The sequence below is a fragment of the Vipera berus genome, assembly GCF_964194415.1.
Source record: "Vipera berus genome assembly, chromosome: Z".
NCBI classification, from domain to species: domain Eukaryota; kingdom Metazoa; phylum Chordata; class Lepidosauria; order Squamata; family Viperidae; genus Vipera; species Vipera berus.
In genome coordinates this window covers 105,897,480-105,921,097 of record NC_138205.1, presented here as the reverse complement: position 1 = coordinate 105,921,097, position 23,618 = coordinate 105,897,480, and the positions used below count along the sequence as shown (strand labels likewise).

Below are 23,618 nucleotides of genomic sequence, written 5' to 3'. Positions count from 1 at the left end.
AATTTTTATCTGTTACATCCTGTAACAATATATTGGGGGATTTTTTGTTTTCCCCAAAACAGCTGTTTATTTTTCTCTGCCAGATAAAATTAGCTCAAAGACCTCTACAGGAAAAAATGCTATCCATTCAAGGTTTCTATTTACTAAGGCTTTTTTGTTGTTGTTGCTGCTGCTGCTGTTATTATTTGAAAATGAGTAAAGTATCTGCTCCTTTGAACCATTATATTACATTTAGCTGAAGTAAAGAGGACCTTGAATTTAAGAAAATGTCCCTTAACAGGAAGAATGTGCAAAACAAAAATATAAACATAAAACTACATACTTCTCTTCCTTGTAAACCTGGGGGGGGGGAGAACTGAAGACTTTCTCCTCCTAAGTAAATGTTTTCTTGTAATGTATTGCGTGTGGGGGAGGGATTATGTGTATACCAAAGGCCATGTGCTAAAAAAGATCAGGACAAAAGAATAATGTTAATTAATATAAAAAAGTACTGATTAAAATAAATTAATTATAAATTAAGACATCCTATTTATAAAATTAATTTAATATATCAAGCACACAACCACAAACACACCAAGAGAGTTTTTTTTCTTTATTTCTAGCAGAATGAGTAAAAAGAGAGAAAAGGAAAGAAAGAGATACCTTGGATGAATATTGTAATGGACAAAAAAAGGATAATTATCCAGAGATAGAAAGGAAAGGTAGAGGGGGAAAATCAGTTTACTAAAAAAAGGAGGATACTTTATTAGACAAATAGCTCTCCCTATGCAGTGACTATTCCAGGGTAATCTGAGAAACATTCACTCTTTAGATAGCACATCAAGCAAAGGCTATATCTTTGCATCATCTGCCTAGTCCTTTATTTTCAGCAGTTTCTTTTATTCTCATCAGGAAAGCTCAGAAGATCAGATCTAGTGCTGTATGTGCTCTGAGTGATATACCTGTAACTCATGTCCTTGGTCAAGCAGCTGCAGCTGGTGTAAAATTGCTCAGTAGCTGAGTGGGACACCTGTCTGTGTACTTTTTTTTCTTCTTTTACTGACACAGTGGTTACCACTGGCAGTTACTAAACCAGATTCAGAGTTGTGACACGTAAGATCTTAAACAATATGGGCCCAGGACACCTTCACTGTTTTAAGGTCCTGATCAGTTTTTAAGATCAGCATTTTACAAAATCCTGCAGAGCACCCATCATCTTACCATTTTTGTGGGCTTTTACAGCTGTCTTGCTATGACCCCTCTGGGTGGCTTCTGTCGTTACTTCTTGTGGGCTGGCTCCTGTTGATCATGACTAAGAAAGTAATATCTCTTATAAGGTTTGGCTGGCTGGAGAATTGTGATAATTGAAGTCCACTCATTTAAAAGCTCTCAAGTTTGAGAAACACTGACCTAGGCATTCCCTTTATGTAACTTGAATAGATAGTTTTCTGTTCTTGCATCGTGAAACCAGTGGCTTTCTGGAAGTTATCAGGCTAAACACGAGGAAGCAGTGATTTCTGTAAAAAGTTGTAGCTGTTTAAGTACAGTCCTATGAAATCTGGTGTTATGATTTTGCTGCTCCTGCTTCAGTTTTAAGAAATAGAAAAGCATTTTAATAGTTAAAATTGCCTAGTTTTGATTAATAAGTCAAAGTCCTCTATTTCTCCAACCACTTTATCAATGTCTCTGTGGTGTTCACATTTTCCACAATAGCCAAGCATTCTCCTTTGGTTTAAAAAGCAACCTTTATAGAGATGGAACTTAAGCCAAGTCTCTACTGGATACATAGAAATCTGTAACAATATATTTTTCATTGTCTTGTGTCTCCTCCCATAAAGACAGCATTTGGAAAAATTGCCAAGAAAAAAAATACCATGCAATATTTTATTTTTTATGCTTCAATTCAGAGTTGACTCCTAGTGACTGACTGGACAATCTCTGCAGTTTTCTTGGCAAAATTTCAGAAGTAGTTTGTCGTTGTCTCCTTCTTAGTGCTGTGAGAGAGTATCTGGCCCAAAGTCACCTAGCTGGCTTTATGCCTCAGCATGAATGGAACTCATGGTCTCCTGATTTCTATGTGGTGCCTTAACTTCTACACCAAAATAGCTCCTGCAACCAATTAAAAAAAGTATAAATTAATGCAAAAGTATTGAATTAGATATTTAAGGACTGAAATACATATTGCTGGGAATAAAACAGGATAGCAGTAGATTGTTGTGTAGTTGAACTAAGCATTATGCATAGAGGCAATATTCTGTAATAAAAGCAAGAATTTATTAATCTTAAAGTAAAGGTAATGGTTCACCCGCACATGCGTGCTAGTCGTTTCCAACTCTAGGGGCTGGTGCTCATCTCCGTTTCAAAGCCGAAGAGCCAGCGCCTGTCCGAGGACGTCTCCGTGGTCATGTGGCCGGCATGATTAGACGCCAAAGGCACACAGAATGCTGTTACCTTCCCACCATAGTGGTCCCTATTTTTCTACTTGCATTTTTACATGCTTTCAAACTGCTAGGTTGGCAGAAGTTGGGACAAGTAACAGGCGCGCTCACTCTGTTACGCGCATGGGGCTATTCTAGGCAGCTTTCAACAATAAACAAAACAAGTAAAACAGTAGAACAATAAAATAAACAATGAAAAAGAACATAGGAATAATACATCAATATAATAAAAGGTGGGTGGGTGGAGAGCAAAAAAGGTGGAGTTTGCCATCAATCTAGCAGCCAGCGTGGAGCTCCCTCATTCGGTCCCTAGGCCAACTGGCAGAGCCAGGTCTTTAGGTTCCTGCAGGATAGGAGGGTAGAGGCGTAGGAGGTTCCAAAGGATATTCTAAAGAATTATGTAAATATTTTTATTGATGTGAGAATTGGGAATCTTCACCTTCTGAAAAAATGATGCCTTATTTGCAGCAAAACATTTTCAAAGGATGATCTGTGTAATCTTGCGTATCAGATTATTGGATTTCATAAACTGCATACAGTTTTCAGCATTTCTACCTCAATGGGAAGTTGCTACCTACTTAGTACAGGATTTAAATAGAAAGCAACCATGGAATATCAGGGTAATTTGCTAGATTGTGAAATTGAAAAACATCCTAGAAAAATGCAAACTGTTTTCATTTTATTGCTGAGAAAAGTATATGAATACTTTTGAATGTTGTAGATTTTATTTTTTCCACTGTGATGCTCTGTTTGCCTTTTATGTCTTTTGTGATTAATTCTATCAATGTAAAAGCAACCAGCAAGAGATTATTGACTCTTATGAGATGAGTTCCATGTGGGTATGAATTTTCATTCTTGATGGTAAGCATCCTCCCCCTGCTTTTACTATCACTTATATGTAGTTCTTCAAATGAAACTTTAGCAACTCCTCCTAGGTCTATGTTTCTAGAAGGTAATAAAAAGCAGGCCAATAAATCTAAAATTTGACCAGCATATATATTCTATATTCTCTTATTCTCTGACCCCATCTCTCTCTCTCTCTCTCTCTCTCTCTCTCTCTCTCTCTCTCTCTCTCTCTCTCTCTCTCTCTCTCTCTCTCTCTCTCTCTCTCCCTCCCTCCCTCCCTCCCTCCCTCCCTCTCTCTCTCTCTCTCTCTCTCGCACACGGACAACACATTTATGGCATATTCTAGGTATTTTGATTAGTGAAGAACTTTCTTCTTTATTTTCTTGACATCATGCCTACATTGGAACATCTGTTACATTCATTCCTTTATGTCATTTTGTAACCTAAATTTAAAATCTTGAAAGTTGTATGTTCTTCCTGCACAGCAACTAGTTCAGACCTTAATCATTTTTGTATACCTTTTGTGTACCTTTTCCAATTGCATAGTGCTTTTTTGAGAGGTAGAAATGAGAGGCAGATGATTAATCATACTATTCACTAAGCTAGTCATTACCACTCTTATATTCTTCTTCTATATTTGAACATTTATTTTATTTATTTAATTTTTATAACCTCCCATCTCAATCCAACTGACTCTGGACAACAAAATCAATTCACCACCCCGAGTCATTTGCTGAGATGGGTGGCTATAAGAAAGAAAGAAAGGGCTTCTGGTTTGCGTGCGTGGCGCTTTCAGACGCACAGGGCAGAGCTCCCTCCCTGCCGTCCGATCCTTCTTCATTGGAGGACCCTGAAAAGGGTCTAAAGTCTCCCTGAAGGGAAACCACCGCAAGGAGACCCTCCTGTGATTGTGGAAGGGCGGCAGCCCTCTGCTTGAATCCGGAGCAGCTCCTTTTGGCCCGAAGAAGAGACCAGCCATCAACATGGCCGATCACTAAGCCACTCCCTGCCGAAAGCCAAAAGCACCAGCTAGTACAACGAAGCAATCTGGAGGATCTGGGTGAGACTTTTCCTTTTCTATCCCCCTAACTGCCTGCCTGTGGGACTTTTTTGAAAATTCTCTCCCCCCCCTTCTTTTTTTTTTGAGAAAACGGCTTCTCTGTACCTGGGGGATTAACATTTTAAGTCTTAAAACGTTGAAGGAAAAAAAAAACCAGCTGATTAAACAAATAAATTAAATAATCTCATTCTTACTTACTAAAAAGCTCCTATTTCTGTGGGGATCTACTACCCTATTTTCTGTTTAAGATGTGAATTAAGGAAAAAAGAATGGACTAACTATATAAAAGCTTTATATTAATTTGGAAAAAAAGAACTTTACAATTTATTCTATATGCTACTGATGACATCCTGTGGCTAAACCTGGAATTGCAAGTAAACCTTCTGCTTATTTTGAGAGCAGAGAGCTGTCCTTGATATTAGCTTTAAAGACAAGTGTGGGAACACCTGGCATTGAAAACAACTTTTAGAAACATTGGAGGTGGAAAATTACTGACTCTTATTAAAATAGCCTCCATGGAAGACTTAGCTGTAAACACTAATGAAATGGATGATTATATCCCACCACTTAACTACAAATTGATTTTGGACACAGTTTTGGCTATAACTGAACAAATTAAAGCCAAATTGCATGATAAACCTGACAACTCAAAGTCACCAAACCAAACTTTGACCTTAAATGATGAACTGACAACCCAAAAACAAGCAGAAGTGGAAATCAATACTAAAATAGGAGACTTCAAAGAGCAACAAACACAGCCTACAGATAACTTCGAAGTCCAAACTCTAACTTTAACTACAAAACTTACAACTCAAAAAACGATACCCAAAGAAAGGAACATTAAAAGCGAAGATATCAAAGGCCTCCAAATAGAGTATGTTGAGGATTCAGCTAATCAAATGATAACAACATTAGCTACTACTTATTACCTAACCCAGATGGAAATGGAACAAGATAAAGACCAGACTGAATTAATGACAACCATATCACAGCAAACATCAAAAACTGAGCTATTAAAGCAATACTTCAATGATTATAAAGGGGACTTTAGCTTGGCAAAACTCATTTGGATGGTCTCTGTGTATTTAAATAAGAGGTGGAGGAAGAAAGAAAGACACATTGGAGAACTTAAAAGCTCTAAGATGGAAATCTGATTGGCACAAAAAGAAGGCGAGAGTTAGATTTAAAGACCTAGATTTGTCTCTTTTTGGGGGGATTTGTAAAGACAGAACTTAAAAAATGTCTTTTGATGGACTAAGGGGAATCTTAAAAAAACCTGATTCTATATTTAGGTTTTGGATTTTTAAAGGAAAACAAAATTAAGCTTTTAGAATAAAACTTTGAATTATACAATAGAATTTAGAATTTTATAATAGAAGCTATTGCTAAGCACATTGATTTGTGCTTCTTAGATTGTAAGCCGCCCTGAGTCTTCGGAGAAGGGCGGGATATAAATGGGATTAAAAAAAAGATAGTATTTTATTAAGTGTTGAATGGTTAAGACAATTTTTTTAAATAAATTGGTGATGTGTTAAGATGAAAATTAGATTTTACTGTTAACTCTTAAGAATGATATGTAATGAACAACTTAAGTTTTGTAGACAAGAGAATTATTCTTTACTGAAATAGGGAATTGTAGGTTACCCAAAAACTAAGCTCTTTTTTGCATATTATAGGCTAACTTAGAGTATTTTTATTGCAATTAGGTAAAACTTAAAAACAGGATTTTGATATGTATTAGTCTAACTATATTGAAAACTTTTTTAATTGACTAGCACATAACTAGAACTGTATTAAATTAATTACTTTGACTAGGTGAAAATTAAGGAAATCAGAGAGGGAATTTTTATTGATGTAACCTGAACTATCTACAAACAATTTGTTATTTGCTACTTAAGACTACCCAACCACCATATTGCTTCACAAATATATGTATATACCCCAACCCCTACCCTTAACCTTTCCTCTACCCTATTTCAAGTCTCTTTTTTCCTACCTTCTATGTTAACCCTATAAAACTAATAAAAAATAATTAAAAAGACTGAAAGAAAGAAAGTCATAACAGTTAAAAACCTAAAAACGCAAAAACAGTTAGAAACAGTTACATTTGTCTTCTTTTTTTAATCTGTCTAAATAATATTGGTTCATTAATTGCTCTCTCTACCTCCAGATTGTTCTTGAAAAATTAAAAAGAGGTCCTTAGGAGATCCCATTGTTGTTTTTTTCCCATTTGTGAAAATTGGTCAATTCTTTCTCTCTCACCTTAGTCCCAAAATAGAGAAGAAGAAATTAGTTTTAAGTCGATATAAATGTAAACTCTGTGTGTGTGTGTGTGTCTGTGTGTGTGTGTCTGTGTGTGTGTGTGTGTGTGTGTGTGTATCAGGGGTGTCAAACTCAATTTCATTGAGGGCCGCATCAGCATTGCGGTTGCCTTCGGGGCCAGGTGGGCATGGCTAAGAGTGCATATGGCCTACTGGGTGGGCGTGGCCAGCTCTACATCATTCACATCAAGGGTGCCTATGGGGGCCTGGTCAGGAGTGGGACAGATCTGAGGGTCTCTGGCAGAAGGAGGGTCTCTGGGCCAGGGCCAAGGCAGTGGGGGCTGTTCCCTCACTGTTTCCAGGATGGCTTCGCGGGCCACATGAAACCACTTCGCGGGCCGGATCTGGTCCCCGGGCCTTGTGTTTGACATGTCATATATATATGTAATTTTTGAAGTCAAACTCTAAAAAATATGATAAGGTAAGCAGCATGAGGGAGAATACCATTTTTTTTAAAAAAATCACAATAATAATTGGTAATTAAATGGAAAACACCCAAGCTTTGTCACAAATGTCTCTGGAAAACTAATTAATCATCTCTTTTCCAGTTAAAGTTTATTTTACTTTCTCTGACCCTATGTGATTTCTATTTTAGTTTTTGCAGGAAGTGACTTGGAGGAAGAATGAGGCCTTGCCAACAGCTATTATATTTTTTTAATAGCAGTTTCTTTCCATTCACCTCAGCCCCTCTGTTAAAATATTCTTTTCAAGGCTGTCCGCACTGAGTGAATTATAATACATGCATTCTTGCTATAGTACTCATTGTTTGCATTGACTGGGAAGAGTTGGGCTGATCAACAGCAAGCACAAGTGGTCCAGCATGCATGCAACAACTCATTCATTAATCCTGACTGATCTCAAAATAGTTAGAAGTGGGAAGGACTGCTTCTTTGCTCATTCTCTTTCTCTTTCTGTGATACAGGGCTTCAATCTTAATTCAAATTCAATCTAAGCGGTGAATAAAATTACTACCTAATCATTTTCTCTCCTAAGTTCATGGAAACCTTTCAAGGACAACTGCTGAAATTGTTAGAGCAAAAAACAAGCTTTGTTACATATTCATCATGTACCCCTTTGTTGCTAATCTTTCTTCTCAAAACAGTGCCCCAATATATTTGCTGTATAAAATTTCATGGTGTGTTTCTTTGTGTGATGGGAAGACACTAAAGATGCACATGTTTGACTCAGTGCTTCTAAACAGTCTACTTGCAGTATTATAAAAGCCCTGGCTTGGCCCATGTAAGGTGCTAGGCAAGTTTTAATTAGTCTGTGTATTTCCCTTATGACTGAATTATTTGTTAATGTCTTCTTAGCTATTTCCAATGAAGTTGAATGACATTGCAGTGCTAATTGAATGCTAGGTTCGAAAATATTCTGTGTTAACTCTGTCAGGTCTTTTCTTAATTTCCCTACAAGCCGAAGGTCTTTCCAATAGAAAAGGCCATTTGCTGCATTTTCTTCAAATAAAGAAATTAAGGGACATGAGAGGTACAGAGTTTGTACCTTGGGAAGGTGGGGTCTTTTCTTCCCACAAGTTGTGGAGATTATTTGTACGCAAAGACAGTTATACTTTCCCCGCATCACTAGTCCAAATCATTCTGTGCAAAGTTTTTTTGTGGTTAAATACTTTCGTTTTCATTTCCTATAATTAAAATATTTTCAATCCAAAATTCTTTTTAAAGAATTTAATGCAAATAACAAGTTATTTTGATTGTTGAATGCTCAGTGGATTTGTTTGTGAATTATCCTATACGCCCAGATTGTGGAACTTCCAATAATGCCCTCAATCCTTGTGGTCTTATCTGCAATAATTGTTGAGTATTTCTTTTAGTTTAGTTTGGCTTTGTTTGTTTTGATTAAATGTTTCACTATTAAGTTTAATTTGAACTTTGCCACAAAATATAATAGCAGATTAGATTTATACTGAAATATTGTTCTTTGATTCTTACACATTAGTCCATCTATTACATCAGTTTAAATCACATAGCCATGGAGAAAATTCAGCTCGCTTTGGGATGACTATGACCAAGTTCATTTAAATTTGAAGTGGGATGTGAAAACTTTCAGGAATAACAGTGGTAAATCTGTCTTCTCTAGGAAGGCATCAGATTAAAGAACATAAAGAAGAAAAACTGTGTGTGGCCAAAATGTGATACAGTGTGTATGTTTTTAGTGTATAGCATAAGTATATGCACAACAGGGAGAAAACAGAATTTATGCTGTAAGACCTTGTTGCTGGTTACCAGAGAACACCTGCAGAAAAATATAGTCATACTTAGCTAGACATGATTATATTCTCTCTGAAACCATTGCCTGTCAATTTGGGAAGATATTCTGAAATTTTGGACCATTTGTTCTTGGGGTAGGTTTAAAGATCAGAATGGATGCCTTTAGTCTTTCCAAGGTTTAATTCATTAATGGAACCCCTCTAAAACCCTAAATTCACCTGGTCCTAAACAGATTTATTCACATTTGGGGATGTTTTAAGGAAGGGATAAAAAAATCCTTCAGATTTTTCAAGACTGACCCTTAACCCCTTCATAATCTTCAGAAAGAAAAAGAAAATAAAATTTTAGCTCTTCCCATAATTGTGATATTATAGTGGCATTGGTCCACAAGCCCAAAAGGTTGGCCATTCTTATTTTAAAGATAAGGAGTTCTACTGGAATTATATCATCTATTCTAATAACAACCTCATTCTTAGATTATGTAGCCAATATGACATTATTCAAAAGTTTGAGAGTTGGATGAGTTGTGTTTTGAATCTGAGTAGAGGGCGACTGGTGAAACTTCCTTAAACTAGCTGAGCCTTTTGGAAGAGTTGCAGAGTGGCTGCATGATCCCAGGAAAAGATATATTTTTGTTAAGGAGGTGCCAATATTGTGTCCATGCCACTTCCAAAGCTCCACTATATATTTCCTTTAACTTCTTTGAGGAAATACTGACTCGTCTCCACTTCATATCATCTATTCAGCTTCAAATCTGAAGTGGAGCACATTCTCTCTCACTGGATACCTCTCACAGACAGAAAAATGAATGCTGGTGATTGTGAAATACTAAATACGGGATGAATAGGGAAATAATGGAAAACTGGAGAAGGAAGATAAATGGAGTAGCATAGTCTGGAAAATACCAAGAGTGGTTTCCTGAAACTCTCAGTAGGATTCCAGGTTCCCACTTGTAAATAAGAAAAACAAAATATCTTTGACTTCTTTTTATCTTCATTAAGAATCCTATCTTATCTCTTTATCTGATAGGTGCATTTTATGAAATGGTTCAGAACTTCCCTCGAGTGGAGGAAAATGTGCACATGGACTCCTACAGATATAGCCACAGATGGAAACGACATTCGGAATTGCTCAAATCAGTGGACACCAACAGAGCCAGCATAGGACAGGACTCCTCAAAACCTGGAGGTTTTACAGATCTACTTCCTGATGACACGCATGATAACACTACGCAAATTGAGGTAGTGGGCTATTCTCTGTTGATGTTGTTGACTTCACATAGCTGCACAGTGAGCACTAATATAAAACCTCATTATCAACCCTTCACAGCTTTCCCATAAAGGAAAGCTGTTCATCAGCCAGCAAATACAGACATTTCAAATATTATATACCAGAGCAGGGAGCTGGCCCAATCAGATACTGTCTTAAGAATGCATAGACAGTAGGCAATGCAACTCCAAGGGTGTAGCCTTTTCATTACAGCAATGTTCTTGTGTCATTTGATTCAGTTAGTTCACTCCTGTGAGCAGAGGAGGGAGACCTTATCCATAAACCATACTCTTAATGAGCCTTGCATTTTGTGAATTCTATTTTCTTTCTACTGTATATACCCATTGAGTCAGAAAGATCAGGTTAATGTCTGCAACTTACAAAAAATCCTGCACATGCACAATACATTTCTATGCACCAGCAACCTTTTGCTTTCTTATTATATCCACTTTGTTCTGGTGCTGCATCCTTTACTGAAGGCTTAACTTAAAGAATGTCACGAATATTTAAATCACTTTCATTATCCTTATTGTACATCCATGGATGTCCAACTTTCATGTCTTGGGAATCCCAGAACAAATGGAACTTGAGTTAGAAATATGTATGTGCATTATGCCCTTGTGCATGCACATGTATGTTTATTCATAATAAATATGTGTCTCTTTAAAATAACCAGTATTTTTCCTATAGATTTAAGCTCAACAGCATGCATTATGCAAAGACATAATTAATTTCAGCTGCTCTCCTCTCCTATATTTAATGATGTTTCTATGAAATGAGATTCTTGAGAATCAGCTATACTCCTTGGTATAATGCGGCACAATGTAATATTATATGGAAATACTATGAAAAGATAACCATTTTAAATTTCTGGTGACTGTTCTCCATTCCCTGGCTTCATTATCATGGTTACTTTTCCTTTCTTATTTTTTTTTGTTTCCAGTCATTATTAGAACCTTACAAAGAATAGGAATTACATTACATTTGCTTAATGAAATGTGAGAGTTTTTTTAAAAAGTGAAAACACAATTATAATTTGTTCATCATTGCAATTGCTGCTCTGTAGCACCTAAATTAATTTTCTATCACCATGATGGCTTGGTTAATTCATACAGTTCCATGAACTGATTTCTGATTTCATTTGCAATACACAAAACTTTGCATTGCTCTTCAACAAGTTATCAATCACTGCTATACCTAAAGCCATCTATAGTAGTCAACTTAGAACCACAATTGGCTAGAACCAGAAGATGGTTGTTAAGTGAATCGTGCCTGATTTTACAACAGTTGTCAAGTAAACCATGTAGTTGTTGAGCAAATCTTCCTTCATTGTCACAAGCCAATTGGGAAGTTTATAGATCATGACTCTAGGGTGCTGCAACTGTTGTAAATACCTGCCAGTTGCTAAGTGCCTGAATTTTGATCACATTATAGTGAAAATGCTGCAACAGTGCAAGGACCAGTTGTAAGTCACTTTTTTCAATACCATTGTAACTTTGAATGATTGCTAAATGAATGATTATGAGTCAAACATTACGTGTATATCTAAAACTCTATCTGAGATTATTTTCAGTTGTGGAGACCTTGGTGCTCTCTGAGCTTTACTGTTTACTTGCAGAAGACATGATGAAAACTCCTTAATCTCATAACACATGGACAAACTCAACCATAATTTCACTAGGAAACTCTGAACATCCAAATTCAAGCTGAATCCAACAATTGCTAGAAAACTCCTGGAAATTTGGAATTCAGACACGTCAGCCATCGGTAGACACTTAATGAAAAAACACATTTACACAGCATTCAAAAGCTAAGAAAGAAACAAAAAGACCAGACCACATCATTTCCAGCAGCCAACATCCACATAAGCAAAGATTAACACCTGCAAAGAATCAAGCAAAAAAAGTGCCCTAATCAAGGAATTACCAAGGAGAAACCACACCCCATCAACACTGGAATATAAGCTGCTATATATAAACAGGGAACAAACTCGCATTCTGGCACTGATGATATTACTTAGTTGAGTAATGAAACATCTGCAAATAAGCAGTCAAGCGCATAGAGCACCAACAACTCCAGAGCTCACGTCTGAGCTACATACATTCTTCTTTTAAATAGTTGTCAATGCACGGATTGAGATTGCTGCTGGAAGTCACATTTTTTAATTTTTCAAAATGCTGCAATGAATCATTTTGGCAACTGTGTTATGTTTTTGTTTATAATCAGTTTATTGTTATTCTTATATCCATTGATGAATATTAATAAGAAACTGGAAAATTAGTAAGAGCTTAAGACATTGTCATGTAATAAGTAATAATATACATGCCACATTTTATATTGGGTCTTTCAGATCACAGGCTATATTTTAAATTTACCAATGTAATTTCCTTTCTCATTGGGCAAATTATGACTAGGGAAAATTATCTTTTGCGGTTATTTTCTAATCTGAATTAGAAAACTGGTTTGGTATATCTTCAGTTTGGCATGAAGGCCAACTGTTTCCTAACATTAGATATACAATGATAGGAAATTGTGCTTTACCATGATTCTGATGCGGTTCATATATACCTTCATTCAAGGTTCTATGCTTCCCGAATATCCAATAGAAAATTTTGGACTTGAAAATTCTTGTATCTTCCCTCTTCCTCTTTTGAAAATAAAGAAAATAAATTGAAAAGTTCTGCTTACATTTACATTAACAGAATCTATGTAAGATCAGAACGCTGGAAAGCTGGCTGTATTCTGACTCTGACTGTTGTTTAATGATGTATCCCCTTGCTGAGACCCCTGTGCCTGGCCTGTATAAGTGGATACTATCACTGCTAACAGCCTTTACCAGATAGCAGAACTCATGAAATTACGTTTTTATCATCCAGAAGGACCTTTATTTGCATGCAGAGAAGATTACAGCAGACAAGATGTGGTAGATGATGAATGGATGGTATTTCAAGGTCAAAGACAGTAATGGTCCTAGCATGTAGAGACCACCGCATGTGAGATGGTGGCAGGAAGTGATAGAACACTCAGGGTTAAGAAGAAAGAGGAAGTATGTCACAAATGGGAGGGGTTGGCTGAACAAATTAACATAATGTTGTAGTTCCCCAAACAACCACATGGTGGCAACACAATATGCACTGCATAATACTTTATGGTTGATGTAACAGCACAGGCTGGTTTAAACATTAATTAATTCAATGAAATCAGGATTATGTCATAAGATATTTCATATTATTACCAGAATAATATATTGTTCAAGTCTTTGATGTGCATTATTATATTAATGATTTATGACACACTGACAATCCTGATTTTAAAAACCTCTCTGCAAAAAAATAAAAATAGAAAATGCAAAATCCCTTAATAAAAATAATGTAGTGCCATTTGAGAATCATATTGTTGTAGATAATATTTGGAGCCTGCTTCATGAAATGGCTGAAGTCACCTGGCTAGTTATCAGCAGATTGTGAGTTATAGTCCAACTTTAGGCACAAAGTCACCTGGATAACCTTGGTCTGTCACTTACTCACAGCCATAGCAAGAACAAGGACAAGTGATTTCCAAAAATGTTGCCAAGATAACTCCAGCCACACCTCCAAAGATAAAATATGAATGAATATGCATGCATACATTCACGTATATATACAGCAGAATACAGAATTGGTCTTAAAGATTTAGGTTTCTGGGTGTTACCATAAAGGAGGACCTGACTTGGAGTGCTCATGTTATAGCATTGGTTAAGAAGGCCCAGCAGAGATTATATTTCTTGAGACTTCTCAGGAAACAACAACTGAATGAAAAACTGCTGGTAACCTACCGCTGCTCCATAGAGAGCATTCTAACCTATTGCATTTGTGTGTGGTTTGCTAACTCCACAGTAGCAGATAGGAAAGCACTCTAGAGGGTAATTACCATTGCACGGAGGATTATTGGCTGCCCTCTCCCCCCCCCCCCAGATGAAGTGTACAGTTCCCACTGTCTTAGGAAAGTTCAAAACATTGTTGAAGACTCATCTCATCCAGACATTCTTTTTTTGAACCATTACCATCTGGCAGGTGGTACAGGATAATAAAAATAAAGACAAATAAGCTGAAAAATAGTTTTTATCCCAGAGCTGTAACCATATTAAATATTAATGTATATAGTGCAACATTGAAGTGCAATATTAGGGGCAGTACAATGGTTAATAGAATGTAAAGGATGTGTATATATACTGTATGTTCTTATTTGTGGTTTTTACTTGTGTGTAGTGTGCACTGTGGACAGCACTTAATTTTGTTGTGGTTACATACTGACAATAAAGATATATTCTAAAAGCATAAGCTATGTAAGGAAGAAATAGAATGGTGTTTCTTATCTCTGGAGGTTCATGCCATTTTTATTTAGGTTCTTAGGGATGTCCCCGGAGGAGGGGCAGTGGCTTCAAAATAGTACATGCCATTTCCAAAAAAAGGTAGAGGGTTCATCACCTGAACTTTGCAAAAATGTTGACCCAGTTGCCCTATCTTCCCATGACTTCTTCTGTATATTCTCCTTCAGGTTATAAATTCCTGAAGGCATATTTTTCAGGGGTTTATTTTAAAAAATGTATGGTAAAATACTTATACTTAATTCTAAATTGTGATATGAGAGATAAACGTTTCTTAAAATCTTTTATTTTATACTATATGCAGAACTGTGTCATATATTTTTAAAATTGAAAATTGTCTTGCAACATTGAAGATGAATAAAAATTGCAAAAAAGATAAATATAATCTGCCTGTGTTCCCAGATACTTAAGTTCACTTCACATAATTCTCCTTGCCCCCATGATATTATAGGATAATGCTGGCAGTTAAAGTATGTGCAGTGGAGAGTTCCAAAGTAAACAAAGGTTAGCCTGAGATGTGCAGGATTGTGGCAGATCACATTGGCATTCACAAATTATCCATTTTTGTTAGGGATAATTTCAAACATGAAAGCCCCCTGGAGTTATTAATAAAAAGAGCCAACCTGAGCAGATGCAAATTACTAGTTCCACTGAGAAGGAAATAGCTCTTTTTCTCTCTCTCTTCCCTTCCTACCCATCTATCAAGAGCAGACTTTGCAGTCAGAGTATAACTTCAAGGCAATTAAGCAGTTGCACTTCTCATTTTAGAAATCAAGAATTGAAGGAACGATAGCAATCAGTGGTGGGAGAAAAAAAACTCCTTCTTGCCTTAAAGTCTCAGAGTTAATTGTAAATGGAAGCATTTCCTAGTCCCACCCCTTCCTCGCTCTTCAAAACTGCAAACACCTGCAGATCACCTTCACAATTCAATTCACAAAGTGACACAGTTATGCAATTTTATTTTATTTTAAATGAGATAAATAGTTTCTTCAAATTTTGCCAACACAAGTTCCATTTAGGTAGGAAAATGAAAATGCAGTGCAGTGCTAAATGTGCAAAAGTGGTTTGTTTTGTTCTTTAAAGACTAGTCTGCTACTAACTAGACTACAAGCTAGACTCCAGCAGTATGTGGATCGAGAACTACCAGAAGTACAGGCAGGATTTCGAAGAGGCAGAGGAACTAGAGATCAAATTGCTAACATACGCTGGATCATGGAGAAAGCTAGAGAGTTCCAGAAAAACATCTACTTCTGCTTCATTGACTATGCTAAAGCCTTTGATTGTGTGGATCATAACAAACTCTGGCAAGTCCTTAAAGAGATGGGCATACCAGACCATCTTATTTGTCTCTTGAGAAATCTTTATGCGGGTCAAGAAGCAACAGTGAGAACTGGACACGGAACCACTGATTGGTTCAAAATTGGGAAAGGAGTCCGGCAAGGCTGTATACTGTCGCCTTGCCTATTTAACTTATATGCAGAGCACATCATGAGAAAGGCAGGGCTAGATGAATCAAAAGTTGGAATTAAGATTGCCGGAAGAAATATCAACAACCTAAGATGTGCAGATGATACCACTCTAATGGCAGAAATTGAAGAAGAACTAAAGAGCCTCTTGTTGCAGGTGAAGAAGGAGAGTGCAAAACTTGGGTTGAAACTAAACATTAAGAAAACCAAGATCATGGCATCCGGCCCTCTCAACTCCTGGCAAATAGATGGGGAAGAAATGGAGGTAGTGACAGATTTTATTTTCCTGGGCTCCAAGATCACTGCAGATGGGGACTGTAGCCAAGAAATTAAAAGACGCTTGCTCCTCGGGAGGAAAGCCATGGCAAATCTAGACAGCACACTAAAAAGCAGAGACATCACCCTGCCAACAAAAGTGCGTATAGTCAAGGCTATGGTCTTCCCAGTTGCAATGTATGGCAGTGAAAGTTGGACCATCAGAAAGGCTGAGCGCCAAAGAATTGAGGCCTTTGAACTATGGTGCTGGAGAAGACTCCTGCGAGTCCCTTGGACTGCAAGGCGATCAAACCGGTCAGTCCTAGAGGAGATCAACCCTGACTGCTCTTTAGAAGGCCAGATCCTGAAGCTAAAACTCAAATACTTTGGCCACTTAATGAGAAGGAAGGACTCACTGGAGAAGAGCCTAATGCTGGGAAAGATTGAGGGCAATAGAAGAAGGGGACGACAGAGAATGAGGTGGCTGGATGGAGTCACTGAAGCAGTATGTGTGAGCCTAGATGGACTCCAGAAGATGGTAGAGGACAGGAAGGCCTGGAGGAACATTGTCCATAGGGTCGCGATGGGTCGGACACGACTTCGCAACTAACAACAACAACAACTGCTACTAACAGATAGATTAATGATATTTGCAGATCACAAAATTCATTGCTGCTTGATATTGGTAACAATTGGTCCTAAGAATCAATAAGGCATTAGATTGTCTACCTCTGCTGCAACCTTTTCATATCTTTTCTACATGTATATACTATATACATAAAGAGAGGTAATGAATTATATCTGTTAGCTTATACCCAACTTTCCCATTACAGGGTCAATGTGAGTAAAGCTTTTCTATATGCAAAGTGAATAGGCAGGAAATTATCATTAATTATTGTATTAGGCTAAGAGATCAAAAGAGATCATATCATGTTTATTTTAGAAGAAATAATGGTTTAACATTTTCACCAAAGTAACCAGTTTGCTAGGCAGCAAATGCAGAATGTAATCAACAAGTAATTCATCTCAGTCCTCCAAAGAACTTGGCTGCATCCACAGAATGAACAGAGTTCATTGCTTTGACCTCCGCAGAAGATCAATAAGTTCAAACTCTATGTCTAAGTAAAAAGTGCTAATAAGCAGTTATATCAAAAGCCAGAATATCTCTATTCTACAGATCAACCAGATGATCAGCAGAATGACCATCCCCATAGTAGTCAGGATTCTTCAAGTTACATCAGACATGTTAAACTCATGACGTCACACGATGTCGCGCGACGTATCAGGACTGTTTTGCCATTGCCGGCAATGGGTTGGGTACGGCTTCCATGTGACACTTCTGGCAGTTAAATTGACACCCCTCAGTTACATTGTTCTGAGGGCAGCTATTTTAATAAATCTTTCTTTTTGGGAGTTACATATTCCAGCAATCTAAATTATGTAGAGAAGACCTGCAGTTCACAATAGAAAATATTATTGACCAAAGACCTATGACCTGATTTAATATCAAGGACTGTTCCTCAATTTTCATTATTTAATTTTAAATAGAAATTGGTATGGATAATTTAATCTTTTCCTTCTTGCTTATCCATGGAGTTTTTAATGGTTTAGTAGTTACACAACAGGTGCAGCTGAGATTTTGTTTTTCTGGAGGGGATAACAATAGGCGAAGCCTTACTAAGATTATTTTAGTTGATCGTAATCAGGACTTTTTTTCTCATAGAACGCTCAGAACGGAGTTCCGGCACCTTTTTTGGATGGAACCTTGTAGGGTAGGCAAGGTGGGTTGTATGACATGTGTGAGTTCCGGCACCTTTTTCTTTTACAAAAAAAGCACTGATCATAATGTTTTCATGTTTCCTAACTCAAAATTGTTAAAAAACAAAATCTAGTGGTGCTGTCAGCTTTGGTTCTGTCACTTGCCCAGTTTGTTGTAGAGCAATTTCCACTGAGCATTAGATTTGAAGTACAAAACATCTGGAAAAGATCAGGTGGCCTCTTTATGCTGTTAGATCAAAATGTTGGTGCTTTCAGTTGACATCATACTTTTTATGGGAAATCATACACAAAGGTAATCCATGCAGTAATCGTAATCAGGTTCTTGATACAAACCTAAGTGTTATGATTATCTGTGAAAGAAGGTATTTTCCTTACAAAGACTGATTATTCAGTAATGAAATGATAAGAAAAGTGGAATCTGTTCTTCAGTATAGTACCTTAATGCTTTGAAGAACAGAAGCAGCCTAGATTATTAGACCACATTTTAATTGAAAGCAAGAACTATTCTTATTATTCCTGGGCCTGCAAAAACAAATTTGCCATTTTTCTTAGGAAATTATTGTATTATTACAGAAGAATTTCTAATGTTGTATTAAACCATCTTTTCAGGCTTTTCAAGAATTTATTCCAGAAAATTAACTTCAGTTTAAACAGAAAATACAATCTATCCTATGCATAAGAAAGCTGTCTGGACTCAGGTGTGAGAAAGGTGTAAATTAGCATTTCTGGGTAGAAATGACTGTGAATGAATAAGAACAATTTTTGCCTTCTCACAAAATTAAAAGAGGAGGCTATGTCTTTTGAAAGCAAACAATTGATTTTTTTTCAAACTTTACACAGAAAGAAATGTGAATTATATTTTTTTACATACTATACCCTTCAGCTATTTGGAGGCAGAGTGATCCATATATGTTTGTGCAATATATATATTACTTTGTAAACAAAGATCTGAAACTTAAATGTATTCAATCATGCTACAAAATAAATACAGTTGGTGCTAAAACTGCAATTCATTTATGATAACAATTTACATAAACTGTATTTGCAGTCCAGATGATTTTCTGTTTTACTTCTAGGCAGCTAATGCACTAATACATCTCTGTCTTGTTTTCCTATTGACTTTGTTTTCCTACAGAACATATAATTAAAATAATATTGAAAAATATGCTTGGCTGGAAATCACATCAGCTAGTCTCATTTAAACACCTCATTTAAACTCATTTGGAGTAAAATAGTAAAACAGCTTAGTAGGACTAATTTATAACTTTCACAAATAATTTTATTATGAAAAAGAGGGAATCTTTGAGATTAATTAATAGATAACCTTAATCATAATTCAGTATAGTCCCTCAAGAAAAGATTAATAATATTATAAAAACACAGGATCTGCCCATTGCAAAAATTGCCTGGCTGGAAGGACAGATGTGCCAAACAGCCCTAGTGAAGAAATAGATAGTTCAATATATGAAGTGCTCAGATGAAGTAAACCTTTTTCAAGTATGGTCCTCTAAATTGTTTTAATATTGTTGTGACTAATTTAACAAGTAAATTACAAGCACTGAAACCTCTAGAGATTACTGTATTAGAGTAAAGATTATTAACAGTGAATTGTGAGGGTTTTTTTTAATAGCAAATAAAGATATGGCTAAAAGACAAGTTGAAAGGGCAAGAATAAAGAAAATGGGATCTGAACTATGTGCTTGTTCTTGCTGTATTGTAATTAGTAATATTAAGTGCTATTTACAGTAATTTTCTTCATTTGTGGATTAGACAGTAAGGTACACCCAATTTTGGGGACTTTATCAAATCCAGTCTATAGTACTGGTCTTCCTTCATTATGGATTTATTTTAAGAGATCATAAACCTTATATTGCATTCATAAGCACAAATGGTTAGGAACATTTGATTAATTTGATTTTTATTATGCTATTTGAATCCTGATAAATTGTTCAGTGATGTTCAGTATTTTTCTTTTTCTTATATACTGTAAGCATTTCAGTTTTTCCTCTGATATTTTAAAACTAAAAAAAATTAACAGAAATGTAATGGCTATCCCTACCCATGGTTTCATTTCAACCACTTTGATTTACATATCTACTCAGTAATTTATAGTATCTGTCTTAGAAGCTAAATGAAAGTTCTGTAGGTGAAACAATGCAAAATCCATTGGACTTCATAATCTTAAATGGACTGTGATATGTGCTGCTCTATTGTAATTACTCTGGTCTAGATTCTAATGCATAATTTAATAATCAGCTTCCCAAACTGGTATGTGATGTTGTAAAGTAGATAGAGTATTCTCTCTCATCCAATTTTTTTTTCTAATCCCATCAGTGGGATTTAAAATTTTAATTTAAAGATTTTTTAAAAATCTTTTTAAATGCAGATCTTCAGAATTGAAGAAATTGGTTTGGTCAAATTTACAGCTTTTTGCTATGGAAAAGATCTCTAGCTATTTAACTTAAATTAAGCAGACTAATTATAATGGGGATTGTTTTATTCCTAAAGTTAAGAAACTAGCATTTTATCTAAAGTATTCCTTACTTTATCAAGTATGCATCAACTACTGTCTCCTTTGAAATGAGTTATTCACTATTTCTTTTGTATGTCCTGATAACTCTATGGCACACTGTATTAGCTATTCAAGCAATTCATGCATTGTGAAGGCAGATTTCCCTATGTTAGCCTGTTAATCATCAGAAAGGGCTATTAACAATCAGGATTTCAGTACAGCTTTTCAGCCTGCTTCAAAGATTAGTGGCAGGCTTCTGTTTTACCCAGGGTCATGTGTGACCCTAGCTGTTTGCTCTTTATATTATAGAAGCTCTATCTTGGCACATCTATAAGAATGGTAAAAATGTAGAATAATTCAACAAAATATTTCAATAATTCCACCCCTGATTCTTTGCAACCCATTAAAGTACCATCACATTTATAAAATAATATCCTATGTGCAGGCCATTATTCTAATTTTTAAAAGTCTGAATAGTTTTCTTGAGATCTTAAATCCTGTCTGGAATGCAACAGGGAATTGGCCTTGTATTTGTGTGGTGTTAAGAACCAAATCTCATTTAACAGAAGCTTCTTTTTATGCTAGCATAGTAAGCAATGCAGTATTTATCTTAATTAGGCTTAATCTAAGAAGCCAGGATTAGCTCTGCTTTTCTCTTTAAGAAGTGTGACTAGGCACTTTAATTATTGTCTGTACTTTTATGTTCAGTCTCCCAAAGACTTAGAACATCAGAGTTGTGTGCACAATTATTATTTGCCTGTGAAAAGAACACAATTGATGGCACAGCTGACATGTAACAAGGACCATTCCTATTCATCCTTGCTTTTTGAAGCTATATAAAGGCCAATTAGTGGCCTGCACATTGAGCAGATTATTTTTGTCTGCATTTTATCCATAGTAAAGTAACATGCTGTGTCTTCTTCCCCAGACTAAATTCACAGTTATGTTGATCATCAAGAACTTTTTAGGAGTGCTTTGATAATGCACTGAATGTTTCTAATGTAAGAATATAAGCAAATAAATTTATTTCTTTGTTCATTCCTTATTCATTCATTTATTCATGCATTCAATTTCTATAGCCACTCATTTCAATCAGTGACTAGATGACTTACAGTATAAAAACAATAGAACAATAAAAAGTCCAATATACACAGCAGCTGAGATAGTTAATCATCTAAAACAAGGCTTTTCAACCAGTGGTACGGGTACCACCTGTGGTACATTGGCACCTAACAGGTGGTACGCGACCATCCTAGAAAAGTGGTAGCAGGGGAGGGGAATGAGCTGAACCAGTGGCACCACCACACAAGCCTGAGCAAGAGATGTCTGGAGCTGCAGGGCTGTCAGGGCTCAGTGGAAGTGCCAGGATCAGCGCTTCTTCAGGGCTGTCAGGGCTCAGCGGAAGCACCAGGATCAGCCCCAGGATCCACCTGGAGCTCAGCGCTGATCCTGGTGCTTCTGCTGAGCCCAGAAGAAGCGCCGATCAGCTGGAAAGTTGCAGCATCACCAGGTCTTGTGATTTAAATTCAGATGTTTTGCAACTGATTCATATTTATGATGGTCACAGTGTCCCATGGTCATGTGAAGTGACCAAAACCTGCTGCAACCACCCAGCAGATGGGGGGAATAAAAGCCAACCCCCCCACCTCAGCTGCCTATCCTCGACAGAAATGCACACAACAAGGAAAACCTCGGGCAGGAAGAAGAGCGCCGCTGGGCGGGCAGGCAGGTGTCTTGCTCAGCTGTGGCTTGGGGGGCACTTTTTTCAGTGCCATTATAACTTTGAACAGTCCTTTTTTTTGGTCATCAAGTTTTTGACATCTTGCTAGTCGCCAGTGGGTACTTGGATGTTGCCCTAGCCTAAAAATGGTACAATGGGTGAAAAGGTTGAAAAGCCCTGATCTAAGAGTAAACCCAAGAAACAGGCCCCTTAACACCTTCAGTGACCCAAAAGTGTTTTTCAAAAGGCAATTGGACTTTCAGGTTTCCGGTTTGCACACACGGCGCTTTTGGACGTGCAGAGAGCTGCCTCCCTGCTGTCCAATCTTTCTTCATTGGAGGACCCTGAAAAGGGTCGAAAGTCACCCTGGAGGGGTGATCACCACGAGGAGGCCCTCCTGTGATTGTGGAAGGGTGGCAGTCCTCCGCTTGAATCCGGAGCAGCTTCTTTTGGCCCGAAGAAGAAGAGACCGGCCATCAACATGGCTGATCATTAAACCGTTCCCTGCGGAAAGCCAAAAGCACCATCTAGCACAACAAAGCAATCTGGAGGACTTGGGTGAGACCTTTCCTTTCTTATCCCCCTAACTGCCTGCCTCTGGGACTTTTCTGAAAATTTTCTCTCCCCCCCCTTTTTTTTGAAAAAAACAAACAGCTTTTGTATACTTGGGGGTATAACATTTTAAGCCTTAAAACAAAGAAGAAGAAAAAACACCATCTGATTAAGCAAAGAAAATAAGCAATCTCATTCCTACCTATTAAAAAGCTCATATTTTTGTGGGGATCTACTACCCTATTTTCTGTTTAAGATGTGAACTAAGGAAAAAAGAATGGACTAATTATATAAAAGCTTTATATTAATTTGGGGGAAAAAAGAATTTTACAACTTATTCTATATGCTACTGATGACATCCTGTGGCTAAACATGGAATTGCAAGTAAACCTTTTGCTTATTCTGACAGCTGACTGAATAACAGAGTTGTCCTTGATATTATCTTCAAAGACAAGTATGGGAACACCTGGCACTGAAAACAACTTTTAGGAGCATTGGAGGTGGAAAATTACTGACCTCTATTAAAATAGCCTCCATGGAAGACTTAGCTGTAAACACTAACGAAATGGATGACTATATCCCACCACTTAACTACAAATTGATATTGGACACAATCTTGGCTATAACTGAGCAAATTAAAGCCAAATTGCATGATAAACCTGACAACTCAAAGCCACCAGATCAAGCTTTGACGTTAAATGATGAACTGACAATCTAAAAACAAATAGAAGAACTGGAAATTAACACTGAAATAGGAGACTTCAAAGAGCAACAAACGCAGCTTACAGAGAACTTTGAAGTCCAAACTCCAACTTTAACTATAAAAC

General features: G+C 36.8%; 1 protein-coding gene across 1 annotated transcript in view; it reads left to right on the top strand.

Moving 5' to 3' along the window:
- The window catches only part of PLXDC2 (plexin domain containing 2), a gene marked incomplete at both ends in the record, with an annotated part of 302,364 nt that overhangs the window by 159,232 nt on the left and 119,514 nt on the right, over nucleotides 1-23,618 (top strand). The window contains one exon of the mRNA XM_081343300.1: nucleotides 9,902-10,113. Within this exon, the coding sequence (XP_081199426.1) occupies nucleotides 9,902-10,113 (212 nt within the window). The remainder of the gene's footprint in view (nucleotides 1-9,901; nucleotides 10,114-23,618) is intronic.